The sequence below is a fragment of the Saccopteryx leptura genome, chromosome 3, assembly GCF_036850995.1.
Source record: "Saccopteryx leptura isolate mSacLep1 chromosome 3, mSacLep1_pri_phased_curated, whole genome shotgun sequence".
In the NCBI taxonomy this organism is placed as follows: Eukaryota; Metazoa; Chordata; class Mammalia; order Chiroptera; family Emballonuridae; genus Saccopteryx; species Saccopteryx leptura.
Genome location: NC_089505.1, coordinates 46,810,660 through 46,828,978, shown reverse-complemented (window position 1 = coordinate 46,828,978; position 18,319 = coordinate 46,810,660). Strand labels below are relative to the sequence as shown.

The 18,319-nt window shown below is 36.5% G+C and overlaps 1 protein-coding gene across 1 annotated transcript in view; it reads right to left on the bottom strand.

Moving 5' to 3' along the window:
• Nucleotides 1-14,201: 14,201 nt before the first annotated feature.
• FRK (fyn related Src family tyrosine kinase) overlaps nucleotides 14,202-18,319 on the bottom strand; it is a 133,610-nt gene continuing 129,492 nt past the window's right edge. Inside the window, exons 6-8 of the mRNA XM_066373417.1 lie at nucleotides 17,802-17,983; nucleotides 16,566-16,731; nucleotides 14,202-16,180 (exon numbers count right to left, since the gene is read on the bottom strand). Of these exons, the coding sequence (XP_066229514.1) occupies nucleotides 15,969-16,180; nucleotides 16,566-16,731; nucleotides 17,802-17,983 (560 nt within the window). The 3' untranslated portion in view covers nucleotides 14,202-15,968. The remainder of the gene's footprint in view (nucleotides 16,181-16,565; nucleotides 16,732-17,801; nucleotides 17,984-18,319) is intronic.

Genomic DNA, 18,319 nt, shown 5'->3' with positions numbered 1-18,319 from the left:
GATTAACTACAGAATTAGAAACATTTTAGCTCCCTTTCATCTTTATATAACCACAATATTGCACCTTTGGTTTTAGAAAGTGCAGGATTCAGACAGGAATACTGGGTCAAAGTGAGGTTAAAAGATAAATCACCTTTAGAATATAGGGCATAGATGGTCTGTTTTGTTTGCCCCATTATCCTCAGGGCCTATAAAATACCTGGCACATAATAAGCACTCAATAAATTGTTCCTGATTGAAAAAAAATGAATGAATGAATAATCATTTAACTGGCTCTGAAACATCCATCTCCAAAATGGGGAAGCACTGATAGTGAATCATCTGGGGACCTTGAGTGAAAACTTAGCTTAAGAGTAGCTGAATTAAATTATAATAATAAATGTGTTTGACATGAAATTTTCCTTTATGGTTCAGGAAACTTTGCTTATAGAGCCTGCCCATAGTGTGAAACCTTCTCAGTCTAAGATTTGACAGAACCTTTCCTATCCTGACATTTGCATCCTTAAATTATTGAATCACAAGCCTGATGAACATGTCAACAAATATCAGGCTTCATGTATACTTAATTTTTGTTCTTAGCATGGATGAAATTTGAGACAACAAATGTTTGTCTTTTATCTAGCTTATGTAAGTGAGATGCTCCATTTTCACACTAAATTTTGTCTCTATTGATTCCATCCACAGGCAACTTCTTTGATTTCACACTGAGAGAAGAAAATGGAGATTAAAATTCCCCAAAATATTCATCCCTGAAGAGAATGAATTTAATCCATTAATTTTTATTTATCCTGAATACAGGTATTCTAGTGAATGAGTCAGGGATTCTATCCTGTTCTTCCCTGTAGAAAGCTTTCAAAGAAAGTTTCAGCACCAACTGATTTTTTGTAGAAAGAGAGTTGTGAATGGATGACTAGTGGAGATGGGCTTTCTGGCTACAGTCTACACATTTACTTTGGTACCAACTAAATGATATCTTAACTGGAGGCAGAAAGGTAGGCCACTTGGCCACCAGGCACCAGCTGATCTGGGTATATGTAAAGTACAACCTCCTCAGTATTCCCTTAGGGAAATGTTTAACATGCCATCTGCTGAAAAGCCAGAAGCTGTCATTTTAGTTATGGAGATTTGGGCCATCTCACTCTTTCATTTACTCATTCCAATAATATGCATTGATTGCCAACTATGCACCCACATAATGCTAAAAGTTGACCATCTATGATATGAAGCTAGCTCTCTTTAGAACAGGGGTCGGGAAACTTTTTGGCTGAGAGAGCCAGGAATGCCACATATTTTAAAATGTAATTCCATGAGAGCCGTACAACGACCCGTGTACAATACGCATTATCCAATAAAAATTTGGTGTGGTCCCGGAGGACAGCTGTGATTGGCTCCAGCCACCGGCAACCATGAACATGAGCGGTAAGAAATGGATTGTAATACATGAGAATGTTTTATATTTTTAACATTGTTATTTTTTTTTATTAAAGATTTGTCTGTGAGCCAGATGCAACCATCAAAAGAACCACATCTGGCTTGCAAGCCATAGGTTCCCGACCCCTGCTCTAGAACAAGGAAACCTTTTCAAACTGCAAGAAGGTTCTGTTCATGAACATGAATTGGATATTGTTCGTAACCTTCTGTGTGCTGGTCATTTACATATTTACTATGCCATGTAATGCTCCTATTTCAGAAAAATTTAACAATGAGATTAGAGTGATTAGTCAGCTCAGGATAATGGGATTAGGAAACAGGCCTCCTCCTTCCTAACATACTGAGCTCCCTATACCTGCCCCATTCTGCTGCATTCACTACCCTGAAACTGCCTCCCCTCTATCAGCAATTTCTCTACCATATTATAGGCCAAACTTGAAGGAAAATTTGAGGCAAATAAACATATTTTATGATGGCCAAGAAATACCAAAATTTTCTAAAGAAATAGATTAAAATTTTAAATAGGAATAAAACTCAGAAAATTAGAATAATTTGAGAAATGTGACTAATGAAGGTAGATAAAAATAGCATCAATATAAAACTTTTAAAATTTTGATGAGGTAAAGGATCCCTAAGAACTAAAACAGGTTTTTTTGTTGTTGTTGTTGTTTTGTTTATTTGTTTTTGAGAGAGAGAGAAAGAGAGAGAGAGAGGAAGGAGGAAGGGAGAGAGATAAGCAATTCAGAGGTGCAACAATTTAGCTGTTTATTGATTGCTTGTCATATGTGCCTTGACTAGAGGGCTCTAGCAGAGCCAGTGAACCCTTGCTCAAGCAAGGGACCTTAGGCTCAAGCCAGTGACCTTGGGATCATTCCTATGATCCCATACTGAAGCCAGCAACCTCACACTCAAGCTGAATGAGCCCGTGCTCAAGCTGGTGACCTCAGGGTTTCAAACTTGGTACCTCAGCATCCCAGGTCAATGCTGTATCCATTGCACCACCACTAGTCAGTTCTTTCATTTCTTAAGAGAGGTGTTATAGTTTGAAAACCTTAATTAGAATTTCTGGCACAAAGATTTCTTGAGCCTGACACTCATATAGAAGCTTATACAAATACCAATATTTTTCAGACGAGAATATAGGATCCTCAGTTTAGCATGCAATTCCCTTCAAAACCTGGTGTTGACAAGCTCTTCCTACTTTGAGCAACCCTCCAATCTGATTCCAGTGTATTTCCTGAGCCACCATAATAGCCTATGCCCATCTGGTTAACAATACTTGCCATACTATGCAGTAGTCATTGGTTACTTATCCATATTTCCCATAGATGACTGATTGTCTTGGAGGACAAAAACTGGATCCTCACAGCTAATATGTACTGAGTATGTATAGTCCTATGCCGGTGCTGCTCAAATTGCTTTTCTCACTTAATTCTAAAAACAAGTCTGTGACTTAGGTAATATTCCTATTTTTCAGATATGAAAACAGGTAACAAGAGATTAAGTAACATCCTTAAGGCTGACAACTAGTAACTAAAATCTAGAGGTCAGATCTAATAAGTCTAGATCCAAAGCTTTACCATGTACCCAAACAGGGTTTCCTCTATTATTAGTAATTTTTTTCTTCCGAGAGAAAGACAGACAGGAACAGACAGACAGGAGAGGAGAGAGATGAGAAGCATCAACTCATAGCTGTGGTACCTTAGTTGCTCATTGATTACTTTTTCACATGTGCTTTGATGGGGAGCTCTAGCTGAGCCAATGACCTCTTGCTCAAACCAGCAACCTTGGGCTTCAAAGCCAGCGACCTTTGGGTTCAAGCCAGGGACCACGGGGTCATGTTTATGATTCCATGCTCAAGCCAGTGACCCCAGACTCAAGCTGGTGAGCCTACACTCAAGCCTGGGGTTTCAGCCTCCCAGGCCAATGCTCTATCCACTGTGCCACCTCCTGGTCAGACTTTATTATTCATATTCTTATTCCCAAGCTCTATACTGGTACTGACAAGGAACAGATGTTAAATAAGTGTTGGACTGATGATTGAATGAAAGCTCAAACCAGTTCCTCCTCTACCACTCTCCCACTGCCTTATATCACAACCTTCATAGCAGGAGATTTACTGCCAAGACTAAAATTAAATTAGATTGCTTTCCTTAACTACATCCTGACTAACTTGTGAAGGGAGACAGCTTAGAAATATATGACGTGGCAAGGGGATAGCAGTCCAGAACTAAGTTCTCCATACATAACGCACTGAGTGGTATTTGAGAGTCAGCTGCCTTTGCTAACACATAGTTAGATCCGAACAGCTCAAGATCTTCATGAAATATTCATGGCTTTATGTTTATGAAACCCTCACTGCAATTCATAAATACCAACAATAATATTTTACCAAGAGCAAAAAAAAAAGGGGGGGGCTTATAGAATTAAGTGATTTGACTTGCTTGGCAAAGATCTGTCTGTAAATCTCAGGCTAAGCCTGAAATAGAGACAATAAATCTGACCATATAGTCTCGAGAGGTGAGAACTTGTTTCTCCCACTAGCTCACCATCTTGCTGCTTAACTACGTTTTTCTTCTTCCTAGTACTCTTTTTATTTTTTCCTGTGATCTTATTCCCACCCTCAGCCAAACAGAGGGAGTATGAAGAAGGAATAACAGGACAAGCTCTGTACAATGCATAAAGGAAATTCCTAAATCCCTCAGACAACATCACCCTTTCCTTTTCTACTACCCTTGTCTTTTCCTGAAAACTTCATAGCTGTAACCATGTTACTAAAAGCTTACTCTGTAGGTAAATCAAGTGTTCTCTTAAATGGGCCCAAAGGCAGAATTTTCTTAGCACAGCAGTCTGTCAGAACACACCAATATTCTAACATTCTGTATTTTCTCATCCATCTTACCCCAGAAATGATAAGACTAACAAGATGTAAAGTCAACCGTCCACTGGAATTTTCCCAGTATTAACCAAGCACTGCTTTCTTTTATTAAAACCACCATCTCAGTAGGTAAGAGACAGCCAGAATATAACCAAGTAATATCAAAAATAAAATATAAATATATAATTGTATCATTTTAAGACTCTTCCCAAGTTTTCTTCAGTGTTAGAAACCTAATTATCATAATAGAATAAACCTGAAGAACATAATTCTTCATGAGCCAACAAATTAACTTTAAAAATCATAATATCGAACAGTTAGTTCATAAAGTGAAAAATAACTGATTTTCAGATCCACCAAAAAGTATCAATGTGATTTAGATAGGCTTAAAATGTAAACAAAAAATTAATATTTGACATATTAATATATTTCAATTTTATGCTGAAAAATGCATTGAAAATTTAATGAGAGAATATAAAATTATTCTAAGTTTCCAAATTAAGTACAGTTAATGCCACAAACAACATATTAGTTTTACTGTTTTCTAACTAAAAATTCTAAAGCACATTGGGAAAAAGTTGTGTAATTTTTCACTGGTATAATAATAATTTAACTCTCCTATGATTATAAAAATGAACTATGATTAGTTGTCAGTTTTGTGAGTTAGCATTGAAAATGTTTTACTTTTACTAATAACAATCCAAATGCTTATAATTTAAAAAATTAACTATACAAAAATCTATTCATACTCTTTTGTTAAAAGGGTGAATAACCAAAGAAAGCAAGCAAAGATGTATAAAAAGTATTTCAATGCTTTTGAAATATAATTGGGTATATGGAATTATAAAACTACATTATAAAAATAAGAGCTAATATTAGAATATTAGAATCCATATACCAAAAAAGGAACGTTCATGAGAACTATATGCCCTTACCTGTACTTTGGTAAGGAGCACTCAAAATTACTTAGATAATTAGGGTTCAGTGAGAAGTGAACTATGTAATTTTGTATTTCTCTAAAACAGCAGTATTGTATTGTAATCTGCAATCAATGTCTTCATTGCAGGTCTGAGCATAGGTTCTTAAGATCAAGTAAGCTTACTTCTAGTAACTTTTTATACAAACTTAATATTATATGAGAATTTTAGACTATTTTTAAGGTACTTCTCATTTTTTCTTCTAACCATAAATTTTTTGGCAGCAACCTGGGCCCCCTCTGCTGGTGAGCTTGAGAATTCATAAAATTAATTTATTCTGTTTCTTTGATTTCTGCTATTAGCCCCCACTTTCCTCAGTTTCATTTTCTGCTGTCTCCATTATCCACGGTCACCCCTGCTCCTAAAATAGTAAGTGAAAAATTCCAGAAATAAATAATTCATAAGTTTTAAATTGTGTGTCATTCTGAGTCACGTGATGAAATCTCAAGCTGTCCTGTTTCACCCTGTCCCGTTGGTGCATCATCCCTGAGCTCAGCACAGCCACACTGTACACACTCCCTGCCCTTTGGTTACTTAGCTATCGGGGTTAGCAAATCAACAGCGTTGCAGTATCATGGTGCTTGTGTTCTAGTAACCCCTATTTTACTTACTAACACTACGTTCACATAACCTTTGCTATAGTATGCTATTATAATTTCAATTTTGTTAGTAGTTATTGTTGCTAATCTCTTACTGTACTTAATTTAAAAATTAAACTTTATCATAGGTATGTGTGCATGGGAGGAAACATAGTGTACATAGGGTGCAGTACTATCTAAGTTTTCAGCTGGCCACCGGGGATCTTGGAACAGATCCCTCTTGGATAATCAGAGGGACTACTGGACTTGATGTTGGCACCCATTCCCAATTGCACAACACTACACATCTTGCATGCTTTAAAATATTTTTAATGTGCAGCCACAAAATCAAATCCTGAATTTTTGTCTTTGCTATCTTCTGAATTAAGTGCCATAAATTTTTCTAAACACAAGAAAAAGACAATTAACTTGAGGCAATTGTATTTATGCCAAGTTTTTTCTTAAAGATTTGCAAATAATTCTGCAAGGATTTAAACAGTCTATGAAGCGGTTTTGTTTGAAAAGAAACTCTCTCAACTGACGAAATATCCATAGCTTTTTATTATTTGTGCTTCCAAGTTTTGTTCCAAGAGAAGGGGAAAAAGTCCTGAGAGACTGACTATATGATCTCCAAGGTTTCTAACCACTCTAAGTATCTGTGATAAAAAAAAAGATTGATGAAGATGACACCCAAGAAAGATTTTGTTGCAAAATCACTCCCATCTGACTCGGGTCTTAAAATCTAGGGTTTGAATTAAAAATATTTTAAAGCCAAATAAAGTTTCTTCATTATGCATGTTGATTACCCAGATAAAGGAAGAAAGATTTTTTCCTAAGATTTTAAAAATGTTTCTTAAAATAGACTTGACTTTCTTTGTTTCATTTTCTTTTTCCCCTTTCATTTTTTTAAATTATATTCTTCGGAGTGGTTCACATGTCTTCCCCCTGAAATATGAAAACTGCAGCATCTTATCACCTCCTTGACACTATTTTAACATGCTCTTACATAGATTTCATCATTCATTTGCAATGAGCCATATTGTTTCATTTTGAACAATTAGAACTGACATCCATATTCAAGAAAAATGAATAGGTATTTTACTTGAAATTACTCAAATTTTTTTTCTTTTTATTCCTGTTTCTATAATCCAGATAAGACTTATATTTCTACAAAAAAAAAAACTACCTATATACTCATAGAATATTAGCAAACTAGATCAATCTTGAAACAAGTAAGAAAGTAAACCATAAGCAAAGTAAATGGTCCTGGAATAAAAAAAAATATATCAACTCAAAATAAGGTTTTGCTACATTCCTGAATTTAGTTCTCCTAAAACAAAGCTATTTAGTTTAACAACTGAATACCCATATTATAAAATTCAATGAGCAAGAGAGCCATTATTCTTTCAGATTTATTTGAGTCACAAAATGTTCCTATTCTATGTACTTTCCTTCTGCTGAAATAACTTCCAACAACCATACTAACAGCATTCAAACAAGATCTAGTCTCTCTAATTTTGAGGAAAACACACACTGCCCTCTGAGTCCCCCCCCTCACTGTTAGCTGCTACCTGTCTCCTCTTACATTCACAACCACATATGGGAAAAGCTGCCAGGGCCCTAGATATTGTCCTCACTCATCTCTCACGTGTGCCTCAGTCTACTTCAGTTTCATTTTTTTTTAAATTTATTGTTTGATTGATTTTAGTGAGAGAGGAAGGAGAGAGAGAGACGAGAACATCAAGCTGTTCCTGTATGTGACCTAACCAAGGATCGAAGCAGCAACCTCTGGACTTCAGGCAGATGCTCTAATCCAGTGGTAGTCAACCTGGTCCCTAGCGCCCACTAGTGGGCGTTCCAGTTTTCATGGTGGGCGGTAGCAGAGCAGCCAAAGTATAAATAAAAAGATAGATTTAATTATAGTAAGTTGTTTTATAAAGATTTATTCTGCCAAACAGCGAAAATCCGACATAAAGTACTTGGTAAGTAGTAATTATTATTATATGCTTTAACTTGCTGTAACTCTGCTTTATGAATTTTATAAAGTAAAGTTACTTCCCTACTTTATAAATCACCGTTACTGTGGAGGAACCGGTGGGCGGTTAGAAAATTTTGCTACTAACAGAGATACAAAAGTGGGCGGTAGGTATAAAAAGGTTGACTTTCCCTGCTAACCAATCAAGCTATCCTGCCAGGGCCACCTGTTTCACTTTTGATTCCACTTCGCCAGTGAAAATACACTTCTTCAAACTTACATGTTGCTGTAAGCTAATAGAAAACTTTTACTCTCCGGACTTCCCTTCCCACCCACTTCTCTGGCTTCTTCTTCTCCACCCAAGTTTAACACCCCCCCCCCCACTTTCTTGAGACTAATGCTTCTCATCCTCCGCTGTCTCCCTCCATGGTCTCCTTCCCTTCCATAGCTTCCTTATGCCAACTCTTCCTTAATTTACAGTTGGCTTCATACTCCATTTCTGAGCTCCAGGTACAAATATTCAACTCCTTAATCAACCTTCAAGTTGGATGTTTCATAATAACTAACCAGCTAAACAGCTCCTATGATCATCGTCCCCCTTACCTGCCTCTTTTCTGTTGATCCACAGTTAGTTGTTTTTAGAGGACACATGAGGTCAACTTTAGGCCAAATTACTCCTTACCCACAGCGCCAAACGGTTACCAGGTGTGCGGCCCCTTCCGCCTCCAAACGTTTAACATACATTTATTGCTTTCTCCAGCCACCCACCCATCTTTCCCGCTATCATCTCTGCCCCAGACAATTCCTTCTCATTTGTCTCCCCATATTCATTCTCCATATATTAGTGAAAGTAATAGTTCAAAAATTCAAATTAGATCATCTACCAATTTAAAAGCTTTCAATGTCTCCGAATTAGGATTAAGAATAAAATTATTAACCTGGACTACACAAGCCCCATGACTGGGACAGGGCTTGCCTGGCCAGACGAGTTTGTGCCTTTCCTCCGCACCCCATACACTCCAGGCCAGCTGAATTTCTTTCAGTTCCTCGGTGGCGCCATCCTCTTTGTCTATGCAGAGTCTTTGTCTTGGCTGTGCCTGCCTCCCCCCTAGGCTAGTGAACCGGTTCGCATCCTTCAGACCACAGTCAAACATCACTGCCCCCTTTCTCCCAACTCTCTGGACCTGGTTGTGGGGACTTGTTATGCGCTTCCATAGCATCCCACAGTTCTCCTTCATAACACACAGCACAAACCTAGTTGTGTAATTTTTGTTTGATGCCCATGTGTGGCAGCATATATTAAGATATTAACTGATGTTTTCCTCAGCTGTTTGGTTGCGTTAGTCCTCCCACATCAGGCTACCAGACCATGAGCCATCTATTATCTAAAGGGGAGATTATTACAATAGAAAATAGAAAAACAAGTCAAGTTACTGTCTTTAGTATTTTAAAATCCAAAGCTTTTGATATTCAGTCATCAGTTTTCTGGTTCACCCCACCCAAACTTACTATCTTAAAAGACTAACAGTTCCAAGGACAGGGGAAGAATGGGACCAATGGGATGCACTAGATGGTGGTGAGGCCCTATTCTGAAATGGAAAGGAAAATGGGAGGACTTTGGCCCTGGCTGGTTGGCTCAGTGGTAGAGTGTTGGCCCAGCATATGGATGTTCTGGGTTCGATTCCCGGTCAGGGCACACAAGAGAGTGCTCATCTCTTTCTCCACCCCTCCCCCTTCTCTCTCTCTTCTCTCTCTCTCTCTCTCTCTTTCTGTCTCTTTCTCTTCTCCTCCCACAGCCATGGCTGATTGGCTTGAGTGAATTGGCCTCCGCTGCTGAGGATGGCCCTGTGGCCTCCACCTCAGGCACTAAAGAAATGGTTCCAGTTGCAATGAAGCAAGGGCTTCAGATGGGCAGAGCATCCCCCCCCAAGTGGGTTTTCAGGGTGAATCCATGTTGGGGTGCATGCGGGAGTTTATCTCTGCCTCCCCTCTTCTCACTAAAAATAAATAAATAAATAAATAAATAAATAAATAAATAAATAGGAGAGAATGGGAGGATTTTAGGTGGTTTGGGGAATCTTGGAGCAGTCTGGGCAATTAAAGCCTGGGAAAGAAAAGTTTCAGAGTACTTCCTGACACACAGCATGAGGCAGGGGCAAGAGCCTAGCAGAGAGAGCTTCTAGGCAGAATTCAATGCTTCTTTTGGACCCAAGAAAAGTATGGAATTAAATGAGAAGGAACTGAGCCCCAGAGGTCATTTCATATGCTACCTCAGTGGATGGCCATATGAACCTGGTACCAACACCAGACTAGTTTTTCTCCCCTAAGCCTTAATGCATCTTAAGAACCCAGCACCTGGGGGAAAAAATACCAGAAATAACTGGGACTTACTTTTCAATACCTGGTGGAATGGAGGTTTTAAATAGACAATGTACTATTCAGAAATTGGGTGTTCTAATCTCTAGAGTTAAGAGATTGAAAATAACAGTTCCTGAAATAGCATGTTTCTTTCTTTCCTGCAGCAGAATTTCTAGGTCAGAAGTCTAAGGCAGGCATGAAAGCTTCCCTCTCATCAAGGACCAGACCCTACTGAGAAGTGACTTTCATCAGTAAGGTTTCTTCATGATCTGAGATGACCACTGAGTTCCAGGCCAAAGACAGAACAAAAGAGGAAAAAGACAGCAGGGACCACGCTGGTCTTTTGTCTACCTTTTGTGGATTCTTTTTGGAGGTCCTACCAAACAACTTTCTCTTACCTCGCTGGGGTAATCCCTAAAAACAAAAGAGGCTAAAAAAATGTAATCTTTTATCTAGGCTTCAATAAAATAGATCTTGCTATTAAAGAACAAAGAGAAAATGGATACTGGGTAGCAGTGTGTAGACAGTAAATAAATTCTTAAGGAGTAAACAAGAAGGTAAAATTGTGCTTATAAGCTTATGAGCTGAGATTCACATACCTCAATCTGCCTCCCTTGAAAGAGTGTAAATTTAGAGAAAGCATGGTCTATTTTTTTCCCATGGTCACAATTTTATCTAAGTATCTAACCAACTGTTTGCTATTCGTAAGCAATCTATACATATTTACTAAAGAAAAAAATAAAATAATTAAAATGGACAAATGAATATGTATGATCTTTCCCCACTTAGCATCACTTAAAATTTACTCATTTTAATGTGGTGTAACAATATTGGTGCTATTTACTATTTCTTATCTTTACCTCTGGTTGCATGGTGGGAAGGCATATCTAGCACTCCTTGTGTCTAGGTGAAGCCATGTGATTGTAGAGTAAATTGTAAGTGAAAGTGACAGATGTATCTTCTGGGCCCAAGGATTTAGTTGTCAACATGTGCCTATCAAAGCTCTCATTCCCACAACCAGGGCAACCTATAATGGAAGGGTGGGTGGTTTCCCCATCAGATTGCATCCCTGAGAAGTGACACATGGCCGCTGACTTGCAGTGAGTATGTGGCATAGGCAAGACCATAATCCCTGGATTCGCTGGCTTACTTTCCTTATCATCCAGATACAAACTCTTTCAGGGTAGGAGTTTTCAACTGAGGAGACATTTTATTTGCTATGAGATACACTAATTTAAGTTGTGGGTCCACAATCAACTTGACCTCTGAAACAGTGAAGTGAACTTCTGAAAATCAAGTTAAAAATAATCAGTTTGAGATAACTAGCATAATGAACAAATCCTGTGTGAAAAAAGATAGTATATTTAGGGTAAAATATATTTTAGAGAAAAGCCTTTTTCTGAGTATTTTAAAGAACCTAGAAATAAAAAAATATTTAATTAATTAGTTACATTTGAACCAGAGTATAAGCATTATAACAAGTTGTACAATTAAAAGAGGTCTTCTTTTCATCTTTTTGCCAAATATATTAGCTACATATAATTAATCATGTGGAATATATATATATATTCATATGTAATTATGCAATTATTGTATACAGTAATACAATATGTATTGTTAAAGAGTCCAATATAGAAATACACATTTTAGAGACAAAAATCTCACTGTGGTAACTTTAAAGTATACTAATCTAGCTGACTGGCTTTGTTTCTCAATTTCTGAATTTATAATTAAAAGTAGATTTTGAAAAATGATTAAAAGTGATGGTATCTTTTGCCTTGAACTGTGTGAACCACAGAAATTAAATGTAATTTGATTGATAACAAGCTACTTAATCTTTCACAAATAGTATAGTCAAAGCCTCTAATCTAAAATCGTAGGAAATTATTATTATAAAATGTTTACTTGCTTTCAAACCAATCAATTTTAGTTGCTTTTAACCATTTTCCCTAACATGTGATTTCATGGTTATTATTTTATATGATTTGAGTCCCTGCAAAACAATAGACATACTGGATACTTAAGACATGTTTGATGTTTGCCACCCTTTTCTGAAAAAGTAGGTTATGTTCCATGAGGATAAACAAGACATTACACTGAAGTCTGTTTCTTTAGATGACCAATGGATAGAGCCAGGCAAGAAGAGTAAATGGAAATAATTGGGTGTCTGTTTTCTTATAACTCAATCGTATGTAAAGAGTGCCATCTGAATACAGGTTAAAGCTAAACTTGCTAAAGACTCCCAAATGCAGCATTGGCATACTATTTTTATTCTCCAGTTTATTTCTAAATATATTGAGTAATTTAAGAGATTAACTACCACTTTCTTAATATAAAAAAAGGAAAAATCTGAAGGAACTGAGTGGAGCAATATAGGCAGTGAAAGAATGACACTGTGAAAATTAAAATATTGTTGGGGTCAAGGATTTAGAAGATTTGTAAGTATTTTCCATGAAACTTTGCAGCTTTCTTTTTATTATTCTACGACACAGAATTTTTTTAATCTGCTAAAGATTATAGCCCAAAACGTCTCTGTAATGAAGTGAGGAAATATAAGAACCAAGCATTTCCAGATAAGCCCACAGGCGATTCCAATATCTAATCCTACAAACCTCATCTACTTTTTTTGAGTGGCTTTCCTCAGTGGAAGCACACAATGACAGAATTTAAATAAGTGCCCAAATTACCATCATTCTGGTTTACATAATGCATCTTTTCAAAGAGTCCTGAAAAGTCCCCCCAGGCACATTACCTACCAGGCTGTTTGGTCTAGAAACCATATGTTCAACTAGACCATGAAAAACAATATTGCAGGTAGGGCATATGCTTGGCTAAGCCATAGCTCACCATCTGGACCCTGCTTCTTCTAAGGAGCTCCAGCTGGGTGATGGAATGGCATCTTTCCAAGGGCAATGGTTCCTTCTCAGCCATCAAAAAAAAACTCAAAAGAGTTTGGGCCTCTAATGGTTCAGTCCCTCCATGCAGTCACCATGCAGACTCATGTTGTAAGATGTTGTGAATGGGCCCAGCCTGCTTATTTCCCCATTGCATGTACTTTGGTGTCCTTTAAGTATCCCCATTCCTTCAACCCAATGTGCAGACTGCTGGTCATTTTAACTTTACGTTTGCTTTCAATGATATAATATTCATGTTCCACAACTAACTCTAACAAAAGAATCTACTCTGTGCCTCTTTTGACATTAGGTAAAATAAACCCATTTTCTTCCTAACCCTCTTAAAAGAGGCTTAATGGAATTTTTACTTTTTCCTATTGCAAAAATTCTTAGGTTTTTGTCAAAAGAGATTTGAAGTACCATATGAAATCATGTACTTACATCCCTTACCACCACCTCCAAATAACTGAATTACATAAATAAAACATTACATAGAAAGTGCTTTGCTACAATTTATGGGTGGTAAATTTAACAAGAGCTAGCTCATTGCAGGAAAATTCAACTTATCTTTTTCTGATCCTTTTATTCTATACAGAAAAAGAAATTTATGTCAGTTTTTTAAAAATCTATTACTGCTTCTCATAACTGAATCCATTATTTTTCTCCATGATCAATCAGGTAAAAACAAGAATAATAGATTACATTGACAGAACCTTGAACATAAACATTTCCAAGAAGCAAATGTAGAAAGTTAAATGGGTATCAGGTGGTATTAAAACAAGAAAGGATCTTCTTTATACATTTCAAAACTCAGTTCTTACTAAAAAAAAAAATATTCTTATTATTAGCTGCTACAAAAAGACATGATACAGTATTTGAATTTTCACAATTAGACTCAATGACTTTAAATAATTTAACTTGTCCTGTACATCGTTGATTAAAAAGATCAGTGTTTACCTTATTTTACAAATATTTTTTGTTCACAAAGGACATGGAGCTTTATAATTGTTAGCTCCACATGACCCATTTTAGATTAAGAAAAATTTGAGTGAATGTACACACACCTACTTACTATATATATATATATATATATATATATATATATATATATATATATATATATAGTACAACTGCTCCCTCTCAGGGAATTTTCTCTTTAAACAACACCTATCTAGAATCTAACCGTCTCTGATTTTATTCAGATAAGTCAACTTCCCAACTTGTCTCTGGGAAGGAAGACCACATTTGCAGCTTCAGAGGCAAAACTTATTTTAAGCTAATTGGCACTTAACACTTACATTAAGTCTATGATTGGTCCAGGGCTGGGCATATGACCCTAATTTGGACAGAAAAAAAATGACTTTTATGCAAAGTGAAAATAAAGAGCAATTTCCCATTTTTCTCTTCCCAAATAAAAAGAGAACAGGGAGCCTCACTTGCTATTGGCAGCCACTGGGGACCATGAGAATGAGAACAATGCTAGTGGTAGAGGAAAGGGTTGGAAAGGACTTGTGTCTTACTTGACATCACTGGCTGCTAATAGCATTCTGCCTAGAGCCTTCCCTACCTCCTGTCTTCCAGTTAGAGTTTACAAATTTACTTAGTGTTTAATCTGCTTTGAATTGGAGTTCTGTGACTCTTTAGATAAATTCTTCTTGCCCTTTAAAAAAAAAGATGACAGAATATATACACTTCTGTTTTCTCATGGCTTGTTTCGTTCATATTGCTTTACATCAGATCTTTGAATATGTATTTGATTTTTTAACTGCCTTTGATAGCTCTCCTAACCATCTAATGAGGCACAAAATTTGATACACCCATTGCTTAATAAGATACTAATATTCTTACAAAGGTTAATGCAAATTTAAGATGGTTAAAAACCCTCTTGTCCTACCAGACCAAAACAACAGTTTCATAACCAAGGTCAGACATTGTTCTTAGTCTCAAGATCTGAAACAGGGCTTAACCTGTTTTGCAGTCAGTTTTAAACTCTGATCTATATGCCAAAGGTACATTTCGTAAATTATTCAAAAATCATAAGCCATAGTAATCCACCGCTCTCTTCTGTTTTCCTAAACTATTTTAATACTTCCTTCTCAGATCTTGCAGGCTATTAGATGTTTTTTACATATTTCCATAGATAATAACTCATCAGCTTTGCAATCTGATGCCTAACATTAAGAGATTAAAACTAATGTAGATGATTCTCAGATGACACATACTGAGGTGTAGAAAAATTCCATCATTTCCTTCCACAAATGAGAGAAATTTTAATTCTTTTTCTCAACAGCTGCTTCATATTTTTATGTATAGGCAAAAATATGTGCAATTACTCCAAGTACAATCAAGTCATTTAACATGGCTTTACCATGATTGTAGTTAAAGGATATTTTTAAAGAGAAAAAAAAAATCTCAAAGCGCAGGTCCTGCTGTGTAACCAGGCAATCAAATTCCTTCATAATAACATTCTGATGGGATTCAGCAATCCAGGGAATAATGAATATCCACTTTAGTCAGTAAACAGGAAAATGCTACAACAGTCACTGAGTAAAAACTATCATTTGTTGATCCTCTTGATCGGCATTTCAAACAATAAATAGAAATGTAAGAATCTTTTAAAAAGAAAAATTCCTTTCTTTAGTGTATATGATTTTGTCAGGCAGTGAGAAAATGACAGACCATCTTAGACTGTCCTGCAGTGCTACCCATTCAAAAAATGCACTCATAATTTTTTTTTTATAATACATGGCCAGATTGACCCTATCACTTGAATACATCAAGATACTCATTTTGCAGTTGGTTAATAAGGTAGTACGTCTGGACTGATTATTGAATTTCATTTCTACTTCATTATTTGATGATACCCTTCTTTTCTGTTCATCTTATGCAGTTATTTGCATCTGAATATGGAGAGTCTGCTTCAAAGTAGTCCTCGAGTTGCCTATGCAGTAGCTCAAATGTGGGCCGTTCCTTAGGCTCTGCATCCCAGCACTTCAACATGATGTCGTAGAACTGCGGTGGACAGTTAGCTGGTCGAGGGAGTCTATAGTTTTGGCCCAACATCTGGATTACCTGAGCACCTGTCATACCTAAAAAATAGAAAAGAAATCAACAAAAAAAAACAAGTTCAAGATAAGATTATTCATCGACATGTATACTCTAGATTATAAAGCAAACTGATTTCCTTGATGAAGCTATGAAATCTACCATCCCCTTCCCAGACTGCAAAGATTAAACTAATTCCTGCAGTAAGTAATGTTTAGAAGACTGCAATTTAAGAACAAAGGAGAAGGAGGCAATAAACCACCTCATTAATACAAATCATCATCATCAAATTTTATTTCTTATGCTCCCAAAGGCACATGGTGTGGTTATCCTCATAACCCTGCCCTCCAAGTCTGGGTTATGCAGTTAAAGTCACATCTAAGTAAGAGACCTGCAGCAGAAAGGCCCATTTCAGAATTAATTACTCACCACTATAAGGCATTTTGCCATAAGTGATGATTTCATAAAGAAGGATTCCAAATGACCACACATCGGACTTAATGCTGAATTTATTAGCACGAATGGCTTCAGGTGCAGTCCACTTCACTGGCAGCTTTATTTCATGTTTAGATTCATAAATGTCTTCATTATCTACCTGTTAATACATTAAGAAATTACGCCAAGTTAAAATGAGATATATATATATATGCCACCTTCATTTGTCTATAACCTGCTTCACATTAAAATTTAGAGGGAAAAGATTCAAAATGAGCATAGTCCAATTGATAACTACATTAGCAAATCCAAAAGCTGGCATACAAGACTGAAAAATCTGTGAGAAGTTATTAATAAAATATTACTTGAGAGCCTACTCTGTGCTAAAATAGCACCTGAAGGAGCATTCTACCGCATATGGAAGAACTCACATGAGATGATACTGGCTTTACATCTGGTCTTAAGCAAAAAAAAAGACCTAAAAGCAAAGCTCATCTGTTTTCTGATTTACTGCTGGTATTGAAGAGCAATTGACTTTGATAATTGCCATGTAACCACTATCTAACACTGAAAAGTAGAATCCAAATGATTTAAATTAATATGTCAACTCACCTGGGTTCTAATTAATTTCCCAAAAAATGATGAATTCATGAAGATCAAAAGAGGGTCATTTATTGATTGTGTTTTATGCCCCACACCCATAATTTTAAGGAAAAAATGTAGGAATTAAAAATTAGATTCAGAGAAATACACTTAATATTCTATCTCCTATATCAATTTCTTTTGGCCTAATGTTAGAAGATAAGGGAAGGGAAAGAATTAAAAATCCAGTGACTGCTGAAAAATTCTGGCAGCACGAATATAGTGTGCCATAAAGCGAGCAAAGGATGGTCAGGTAACTACAAAGTCTGCTGCTCTTGATAAAGGAAATAGAGGGAGAGAAACAGAAGCTCTTGGTATTGAACAATATATCATTAATTCAACTACAAACTTAATCACATACTCTCCCATCTGGTTCATCAGCATCTTCTCTATTTATTTCCCCTTGGAAAAGAATTAGAAACAGGAGATAGTTTGTCTGTAAGGCCTTGGGATACTGAAGTGTTTGTTCTATGGACCACAGAACTTGAAAAAACGTTGTTTTAAAGAATAACAGTAAATCTATTAGTTTACTGATCTGTTCAAATTTTAACTCAATACAAAAACTAATTAAAACAAAAGCAAATCCACCTTAAAAACTCTTGCAAGTCCAAAATCTGCCACTTTGTAGATATTATGTTCACCAACAAGGACATTTCTGGCAGCCAGATCTCTATGGATGTAGTTCTGGGACTCCAGGTAGGCCATTCCAGAGGCAACCTGTGCCGCCATGTCTACCTGCTGAATGAGATGGATTTTTGTTCCAGCATCATCTAGGCAATAAGAGAAAAACAAGAGACTTACTGGGGTAAACATTTAAACTACAGAAGTGAATTTTGAGAATCTTGATTAAATGAGCTACCAATGGGATTAAGTACCTTAGCACTGATCTGTTGAGCAAAAAAATCTATACATAACCACACAAAAGTTTTTATTTCTTATAAAGAGTCAATAAGGCAACAATTTCCATAGACCAAACACAATCCAAAGCTGCAGTCTGCCCTTCCCTGAATGAGTGTTACACAGAGAAAGGAAGAATAGTATCACACAATCCAAACAGCTAAAAAAAATCTGAAGGGGTCCAGGTACTGCCATTTTCCATACCTCAC